The sequence below is a fragment of the Antrostomus carolinensis genome, unplaced genomic scaffold (assembly GCF_000700745.2).
Source record: "Antrostomus carolinensis isolate BGI_N321 unplaced genomic scaffold, ASM70074v2 scaffold20835, whole genome shotgun sequence".
NCBI classification, from domain to species: Eukaryota; Metazoa; Chordata; class Aves; order Caprimulgiformes; family Caprimulgidae; genus Antrostomus; species Antrostomus carolinensis.
In genome coordinates, this window is record NW_010315954.1 from 8867 (window position 1) to 18975 (window position 10109).

At 37.1% G+C, this 10109-nt stretch overlaps 1 protein-coding gene across 1 annotated transcript in view; it reads right to left on the reverse strand.

The window, feature by feature from the left end:
• Positions 1 to 9802, reverse strand: part of LOC104525077 (poly(ADP-ribose) glycohydrolase) — a gene marked incomplete at its 3' end in the record, with an annotated part of 9910 nt that extends 108 nt beyond the window's left edge. Inside the window, exons 1-6 of the mRNA XM_029084992.1 lie at positions 9741 to 9802; positions 6270 to 7253; positions 4861 to 4863; positions 3660 to 3843; positions 2396 to 2518; positions 983 to 1066 (exon numbers count right to left, since the gene is read on the reverse strand). Coding sequence (XP_028940825.1) covers positions 983 to 1066; positions 2396 to 2518; positions 3660 to 3843; positions 4861 to 4863; positions 6270 to 7210 — 1335 coding nt within the window. The remainder of the gene's footprint in view (positions 1 to 982; positions 1067 to 2395; positions 2519 to 3659; positions 3844 to 4860; positions 4864 to 6269; positions 7254 to 9740) is intronic.
• Positions 9803 to 10109: the final 307 nt, after the last annotated feature.

Here is a 10109-nt window from a genome sequence, read left to right on the forward strand (position 1 = left end):
CAGAAGAAAAACAATTTTATGAAATGTCGTTTTTGAAGGAACAGTACCCTCTAGTGGATAAAATCTGTTACAGAGCTGACCAAAATCCATAGAACGGTGTTTATGTGGTGTGGCTCCATGATACTGAATCCTGTATTTTAGGTTTAGCATTGAGTAAGCTCCTAGCACAAAACCAGACAAGGCACGCTTGGATCTGCCTACAACACACAACACCAACATTCCCTACCCTATGCTTGCTCTCTTTAAAAATACCAAAACAGGTGTCCCTCAGCAATACAGCAGAAGTTTTTACTAGTTTAGGAACTTAAAAGAATCAGAACCACAACAAAATTAAATAGACCTATTACAATAACAACCACCTTTAAAAAATTCTCAAGAAAAATACCAAATAAAATAGTATTATCAAGGGAAGTTTCATTGGTTGCTGGGGAAGCACTACTTATTCATTTAAAGTTTATGTGTAGCTTTTGCATCCTCCTCCTTCCATGTCTTTCAGGTATTATTCTTCACAAAAAACATAATAGCAATTCTAATCTGCTCCAAATCACAAGTCATTAAAAGCCAACAAGAACTGTAAGAGTTATCAATAGAGCATTAGTCTCCAAAATTTACAGATCTTTTTCAGCAGCTCAAATTGTTGCCATTTTAGTGCAGTATACTGCTGTGAACAGCTACTGTTTCGAACTCCCTCACCTCCGCAGCACCCCATCACCTGGTTATACGAAAAGCCTACCTGCCACATTTACCACAAACTAGTGGATACTCCTGGACAAACACAGTTTTGTGTAGACTTCTAAGAGACAATTCACTTTAACAATACCTAATAAATTCAGTGGTAACACTTAAGACTCATTAAGTAATTTAAAAATTTATTTTTATAAGTGATTAAACAAACAGGACTGAGCCAGAATCACTAACAGTACACGGAAAACCTGTATGTACTTATATGTATATAGACTTGATTTTAAATTGATGAGCTTACCTTCAAATCATGCGAGCAAGTAAATTTGTTAAGTAAGACAGTTTGGATTAGTTCCCACCGACTTCCAGCAGTTCTATCTCCATTCTTTAAAACAAAAGCCCAAAACAAAGTCAGATTAAGTTATTCAAAACAGAAAGACATATTTACTAATTGTCTTCCTTGCCACATTTTCTTTAAAATAAAGTTTCTTTATTTGCGAAGGTCTTTAAAAATAAACCACATATTTCAAGTAACTGTTAAGTACTTATGCAACTTAGAGTCCACTGCATTTTACTCCCTTAAAAGTTCCTTTTTAATTGAAGCATTCAGAAAATTCATAAAGAGCTCTTTCACATATACAGCACTCTTCCACATGCCATCTCAAGGACAAATAATGTTCAGTACATTCCTCGTGAAGAAAGTGCATTTTGCAGATAAAACATGACCACAGTTCATAAAATCCACAACTCAAAAATATAAACTGAACTAGCTTTATAAAAATGTGGTATTAAGAATATTAAGGCCATAGATTATAAAAACATATCGCTGTGTCTGACTCTTACATCAATCTAAATTTAAGACAACCCGTGATATTTTTCCTCAACATCCTTTTGCCCGTGACAAGCAATAATGATATTTCTTATGAGACTACAACAAGGGCAGAGACAACTCATCTTGCTCAGTTGGCAAAAAAGATCTTACCAACACGTTATCTCCAAAACAGCCATTGAATTCTTTTGCTACTGTATCTGTAATACTGATAAATGAAAAGACAGAGTATTTCCTAGAGGCTATAAAAATCCTCTGTTCCAGATTCAAGTATCAATAATCATTATACAGTCTTCACTATGGAACATACTTACTGATTTTATTCACCAGAGTTTAAAGTATTTCAGTGGGTATATTTAGGTAAGTCTCAAGCAGTGACAAGAAACACCAGATCAACAACCATGCAGAGTCAACTCTAATCCTCTGCCATTGTTTTAGCAGAACAGCAACCAGATACGACTCACTCTGTCAGTACTAATTGACAGAATATTATAATTAAAATGCAGTTACAAATTCATTCCCATTTGTTGGCATCCCAAAATGCTTCACAAAAAAACAAACCAAAACAAACTCTAAATACATAAATGTATCACTTATATGGAGTATAAGCTTACACTCCTTATAGGTACAGAAATATATACACCATCAAATCAATGGCTAGGTAAAATCATTACCAGTCGGGGGGGGGGAAAGAAAAAAAAAACCACCTGCCCTGCCTGAAGCATCACAACACAGAATCCCACTTTTCAGACCAGTTAAGTTCATTTACTTGATTTTCCAATTCCATACACACAGCTTGTCAACTGAGCAAATGCAGTAAACTGAAAATTCATGTCTATGTAAACAAATTTATTTGATTACACAATGGTAAATACTTTATCCTACCTCATCCTCTACAGGGTATAAGTTTTGTTCTGAGCAGGGCATTTTAACATGTTTGTTGTCCCACAAATCTTTGTAGTGAGTTGGAAAAGGTTTAGGCACTTCTCCTTCCCTTAGAAGATCTACCTGCAACACAGAAGGAGGAAGAAAAAAGCTCAGACTCTATCTTCAAGTTTTTAAACGGAAGAAATAAAAAGTAAGCAAAAACATAGTTTAAAGAAGCTCTAATCTACAGCCATCTTTTTGGAAAACTACAAACTGACCACATGATGAATATTCAGTCAGGATAAAATCCATCTGTTACTATTACTTTATACTTGCTGAAAAGAACACCACATATCATTTGACCTCTTGAAACACACCGAAATAAAGGTAATATATGCAATTATTTTATGTCCAACTATCAGCTAAAGACTCATTCATTTATGAATTTAAGTATCTACAGTTTCATCCAAATATTTTCAAAATGTAGTTGCAAATGTAACCATACTTGTGTGCAGAACTACCATTTTTTTTAACCCAACACTGAAGAGGATAAGAAATCATTATAGATCCAGCAATATTTCAAGTTTACTGCACAGAATATCAGAAACATAAAAATAAATAACACAATATTCTTAAAGACTCAATCTGCTATAGAGCCTTCTCACAGCATGGATTCTCTCAGAACTTGCATTTGAACTTAATTGCTTTTCTTTTGTTTGGGATTTATCCATGACACTACAGGTTTCTGGTCACATGTTTTATTTCAACAATACTTTCACTGCATATTACTCTAAAGGAATAAAGGCAAATATATTAGATTTGATCTAAAATGCAGTGATAAAATAACTAGAAACTCTGCTTTATTCTTTGTCTTTTTCATATCTCTAATATCTTGAGCATTTTGTATATCTTGATCCCAAAACAGCATCATATTAAAATGAAAATATAACATGAAAATGTTGACATACAAACTTGACTTGCAGACATATTTAAATTCCCACAGTTTATAACTCAGACAAGGAAGTACATGCACCCCTATGCAAAAGAAAAAGACTTGTCCCTAACAAGCCAGAGGCAGCAAAACCATAACTACATTACAATTAATTCTGTGCATCAGAAAAGTAAATTTCCAGGGAAATCAGTTGCCCCAGTCAGCTCGCAAGGAATGGCAAAGAAAGCTTTCCACAATCTGCTAACACTGTAGGACTAACATTTGGCATTTGATATTACTGAACAATCCAGTAAGACATTTTACTTTGGGTAATACAGTGAATTATCGTACTCTGACGGTTACTGTATGATTGGCTGAGGGTCGCAGATGAGGAAGACGGGCCGCGCACATTGGCATCCTTCTCATCTCTTCGATCGGTGTCCCAAACCACTTCTTGTTAGTGGGAAGAGGAGGTGGGATATATTTAGGAGTCTTCCTTCCTGGCCTCTGGGCTTTGAATTCACACTTTTCTTTCCTGTTGTTAAAACAAAATACTTTGAAACAATTTGCCTCCACTGAAAAGCCTGGTAGGGAAATACACGAACTTCCACTCCAGGGTTACATTTGTAACAGAGTCAATGTATTTGCCAGCCTTTGCTGTGGCCCCAGGCCAAAGCTTTATTTGGGGAAAAGCCCTACCACCACCAACCTCCTCCCCCACAAAACACACAAGTACATGATGTCTACCAGAACACTTCTCTACAGGCTTACAAACACCTTCACAGAACTGCAAGGCAGGGTTTTTTCCTCTGCAGAGTCACACTATTTCCCTAACTGGATCTGTTCATCCAGGGAGACAGACTCATTGGTCTGCATTTGTCAGGATACCCTCTACTGCCCCTTCTCAAGCCTTGGAAAACAAATGCATATGCACGCACAGATGCATATATTCCTCCTTCAAACAAAAAGACCAACAAAAAAAACCCCACCCCAAACTTCTTAACCACCCCTTCGCACTAGGTTTGTACTTTTCATGTCAGGCATACAATACTTGCCACGGAAAAGTAATTCGAGAAACACTTACAAAATTCCAATATATGCAAGAGTAGATGAACTAAACCTCTTTAATGGTCAAAGATATTTGCATTGATCTGAGATATTCTGGGGAAGGAAAACCTGAACCTGTTGTATGTTTCATGCAATAGACCAGATGTAAGAGAAAGTTCTCAGAGTAAAATGCAAAACAAGTTAGAAGCCTACACTTTTCAGGTGCTGTTTAGTTTCCCTTAGCGAACTTGCTCCACCCTCAGATAAAGAGTTGTCCAACCTGTTTGCTGTGTCTCTGCATATGCCAGTATCTTCAGGTGCAGACAATGCCTCCAGCCTGGCTGATCACACACAAATGGTGTAGCCATGTCGGCAGGATGCTGGGTACAGACCCACTGGGCTCATCTGGGAGCCAAAGGATAATCTGGCACAGCATTACTGATGACCAAAATCTGCTTGAGACACTCCTGCTTCTTCTTCCACAGATTAAGATCTGAGCTATTACCTGCTGCAGACCTGGTCTAACAAAAAGCAGGAGGAAAGCTTTAAGATTTCCTTATTGCCCTCTTAAGCACTATAGGCAAAACCACTATTTTGCCAGGCACTGAGGTTTATAACCTTCACACCACCTGTTTAGGTCTCAAAAAAGAAAAAAAATAATCTCTCTACAGCCTCACATTCTACCTCACTAATTATTCAGTGAAGCACTGCTAGGACTCCCATTGATCCACGCAGAAAAAACTTATGCATGAGTTTCCCTTCTTAAACACGGATTTATTGTAACACACGATGCTCTACCACTAACAAATGCAAGCCTCAACCTCTGCTGCTTTGCTACAACAGCAATTCATTTAAATTAGCAAAAAGAGTACTCCCCAAACCCGTAATTTTAAACTTCATTAGCCCCTTTTCCATACTTTTTTAGCAAATTCATCATCCATTCATTTTTCCTAAGAACCACCTTATTTCCTCTGTCACCCTCTTCTTCATTTCCTTGAAAAGTATGATTTGTGCTGCTTTGCACATCCAGAAAGGACCTTGTCCCAGGAAAGATGTGCAAAACTACTTTCTTGTCCTACTTTAAGGACTTGAGTCTACTGAGATAATTGCTTATTACACCAACATACACAGTTCTCTTTTTTCTGCTTACTCCTTTGCTGTTTATTCACTTCCTCAGCCCCCACTGAAATCCAAGCTCTTCAAAGAAGAGATTATTCTTTTGTCCCTACACAACACCTAGCTTACAGAGCCTGGAGTGATGCTCAGGGCTGCTATTTCCATGGCTCTAGTGTGTAATCACCAGTCCTTCACTCTCCCAAGTTATGAATAAAGGAAAAAAAACCCAAACAAAAAAACAAACAAAAAACCCACAACAAAACAAACAAAAAACTCTCCCACTCACACACACCTCTACAACTTTCATGTCTATTTCATGTCTATATCAGCAAAACAGATTCAGTATGTTTGAAAGATGAAATTAAAAAAAAAAAAACCAACAAAAAAACCATGATAACATAAGTTTCCTTGAGTATTCTGAATGAAATAATGAATGCTAGAGCTACACTCTACAAAGCACTCCTGTACCACCATTCATATTCAAGCATTAAAAATCCCATGGCCTTAAATCATTTCTTGGATAAAGAAAGTCAACTTCCTACAGTGTGTTTAATTACCAATTTTCACAGATCTCCAATGATTTAAAAATTGCACTGGACAAACATATCACTTTAAAAAAAAAAACAAACCACAAGTAGTCTCACTAAAAATAAGTTACTTCAAGCTTACACCAAAGTTGTCCTTGTGTCTTAACATACATTTTGAAAAACTCTTCATACAACCCAGCCTCCAAACTGCTACCACCAGAGGAAATTTTCAAGCATGAAAAAACAGATGAAGAAGCAGACAGAACGCTACCTTTTCTCTTCAATTTTAGGTATCCTCATGAAGTGAGAGGTGATTTTGGAGTCTCTCTTCACACCCTGTTTTGCACCTTTGCATTCTGATGCTGGAGCAGGAGAGATCCCAGGTGACTTTGTACGCAGACTATCCTCTTTAACAGAATTATCTATTTCCTCAAAGCTTTCACAACCCTTGGCAGAAAAATGTGACTTTCTTGACTCCAGTTCAGCATCCCCATATTGAATTCTAAAAGATTTGTTTACAGATTTTGATGTATTAATCTCCTCTCGCTCATCAAGAAATGGACTCGTTTCTTCATCGGCCTCTGACCCATGGCAGCTATTTTTAGAATTATCTACATCCATCGGTGACTCCGGTTCACTTTCTTTCTCAAAAGCCGGTGAATCCCCTGAACTGCTCCGACACTTGCTCAGTTTCCTAGGACCTCTAAGATCAGACATACAAGCATCACAACCAGCGTCTGAAAGTGGACTTTCCGGAACTACATCTGCTTCTTCTTGTTCACCCGTTAAACAGACAGAATTGCAGCTCTCCAGCTTCTGGGAATTGCATGAAGCTGCTTGTCCATCTGTCTCCATGTCTTTTGAAGAAAGTTTTGTATTTCCCATTTTCAAAGACCGGCCTGATGATAATTTCCTCTGAGTCCAATTGTCACCGCTTTCTTCACAGCCCCTCTGAGCCTGCTTGCCAGTTTTGTGCATCTGGTCGATGTTGGCGTTTTTAAAGACGTCTCCAGACTGCATCCCCTTCACAGGCTCTGTATCTAAGACTGGATCTTTGTCCTCAGCCTCCCAGTTACACATGCTGCCTGTCTGAGGGAAAGTTACGTGCTTTGCACCAACTTCCACAGGTATTTTTGAATAATTTTGCTGACAAATATTGTCTAGCTTTTTCACATCATGCTCACAAAAGTTCTCTTTTTTAATGGAAGTCATCTTGGGATTTGCTTCAATATTGTTATTAATTTTGCTGTGTAAGCTGTAGAAGAGAGAAGTAAGAGGATTTAATGTCTTACCTCCAAATTAAATTTCTGTATACATAGATTTTTTTTAAACAGGAATCATTATAAACATACAACAGGAACTACAGAATTTTATCCATTACACTTTGTAAGCGAGCACTGCCAGGATCAACAAGTTTTACTGCACCGGGGAATGTAGATCTGTAGAAGTCTATTTCCATTGAAAGGCTTCAAAGGATGATAAATCAGATTCTTACCTTAGAAATCTATTCCAGTGATTCATTATCCTTATTTTCAAATCAAATAGTATTAACCTATTATTTAGTTATTTTCTCTGGATGAAAAAAAATTAGTAGTCATGATCAAGTCCTCCTTAACTTTTAATCAGCTAAATACAGTGAGCAAGGAAATCAATAGGTTGTAGCCACTTCCCCAAGAGCTACAAATTCATCTCTTAAAAGAGCAGGACACAGTAGTCACAGTCTCAAAAACACTCTATTACTTGCTTACTTTTATAAGAAGGTCATGACTCTTCAAAAAATTCACAATGCAACAGTGTAAAAGTATATTTAGAACTGACAACAAAAAATAAAAGATACATTAGATCAATTATTTTTAAAGAGACAAATAACCTAATTTGTCCTGTGCTGTCTTACACAAAGAATGGAAAGGAATGTCTCACACAGGGAAATGAAGCAAGTTTTGTATGACCAGCTGAGACTTCTCAAGATGACATTGGAAAGTCATTTCACACTTACACACTAATTTTTGTGTCAGTGTATTGATAATGAAAAATACTTAGATGTCACGTGAATATTAAAAAAAACCCCACAACAGACTAGTCTTGGTGAATGTATCACTCTGAACAACACTTTCTCCTGAATGTATTGTTGCAATATTGTATATAACCAATGCAAACTAAGCATGTTAGACTTCCTACGTCTGGTCATTGCCCAGTTTCCCATTACAATAAACAGGAAAATATCAAATTTTCACACAATCCTAAATTCCACAACTGAACACAATAAATTCCTGAATGTATGCATTCTCGCTATGAAGGATAACAGATCCTCTTCTAAAAGAGCACTCTAGATAAAGAGATAGCATTCACATCCTTACCAGTGCAGAACAAATAGGAGAAAAAAAAATAAAGGGGTTCAAAGCAACAGATGACAGATTGGAACTTCACCCACAGGAATATTATTTGAAAAAAAAAAAAAAAATTTTTAGAGGCTTATATGTTTTGATAATTTACATCCCCCATTTATTACAGCACTGAAAATTTTAATGAACAAATATGAAAATGTTACTGCTGCCATCTCAATAAGTGGCTGTTCACAGTTATTGACAGCAGATGCTGTCAATTTAAAATGAGAAATCAAATCTGAAATGAATAAATTAAAATTACGATGTTAATAGCAATAGACACATGAAGTGTTTACATGACTTTCTGCTTAAAACTGACCAGGCTGTAATCTGTCAGTGGGGCTGGAGGGGGGCATATAAAAGCAATACTCTAAAGAGAATCTGAAAAGATTATTTACTCTGTCCTCAAGCGTCTGCTTAACATCTTTGCTTTACTGCAACCCATGAGCCTGTAATTGAGCCCTCTGTACTTCTGCATTAACCATTATCACAACTTTTCCTGGCTTTCGTTGAACATTGTAGCACTGCTATGGATTTCAACTTCTAATTATTAACAAACATCAATGAAAAATAAACCAGCACACTTACTATTGTGATTATAGAAAAGTAATATCTGATATTCCTTTGCAGCAGACAGTTAAATTCTTAGGAGTTCAATTTTAATGCTGCCTTTCAAACATCGCTCCTGACAGACTAGATTAGTAGAAAATATAATCAAACTTTACATGGCGCCGTTCAACGTTAAAACTTTTATAACATCTCTCACAAAATAACTTGAATGCACATTTGAGCACCTGCAAATTCTGCTACAAATTATATCAAGTTGCACATGCTTATTCTACAATCACAGTCCAATGAAATTAACCAAAACACACTTTCATCTGTAAATTAACAGCAGAACTGCGAGTTGAACGCAGGACCATCAGCCAAAATTTCTAACTATTATTGCCCTGCGTTAAACCAAAATGAAAGCAGAGCTGTTGACTAAGGACACAGTCTGATATTGCAGTTAACTTGATCGAATGGTTGGCTGCCACTGGAAGCAGCAGTCCCACTTTGCCATCCCTCACTACACACACCCTCTTTTTCTTTGCTGTTCACCTAAACAGCAGGTTGCTTCAGGAGGCCAAGTCAGCAAAAAAGTTTATTCTGGGGGGAGAGAGGTGGGGCACTAGTCAGGTTTTTGTAGTGAAAGCCTGTCAGCTAGCTGTACTCGAGAGGATGTGCCAAGGTAAGGAGAGCAGCAGAAATGGGGTTGCCTTTTTCAGTAGTTAGCTGTACGGGCAACCTGCACTTTCAGTTCCCCACAGCCCCACTCAAAGAACGTAACGTTTGAAGAGGTGTGCTGTACGTTTTACCTTTTGCACTCAGTTGTCTTGGGTCCTTTATTCTCCAACCAAGTGGTAATTGTCCGCTGTTTACAAACTGAAAAACCACAGTTCACTACATTATTACATGAAACATGATAAAACTGCAACACAATTGCATATGAATGTGATAACCTGTACTGGATGAAGATAAAACAACTCAATTAAGTCCTCATTACCATGTCTACTATAAGGAGCAGCCAGACACTAACACTATTAAAACTACATGTGATGCAATATTTAATTTGTGTCAGTCAGCAGCCATAGCTTCTGTATTAATCTTTATAAGTGCCAAGTTTGTTGTCTGGTGGTTTTTCTTCATCCAACATTTTTAAAATATAGTTAAAAACACACAGTGAA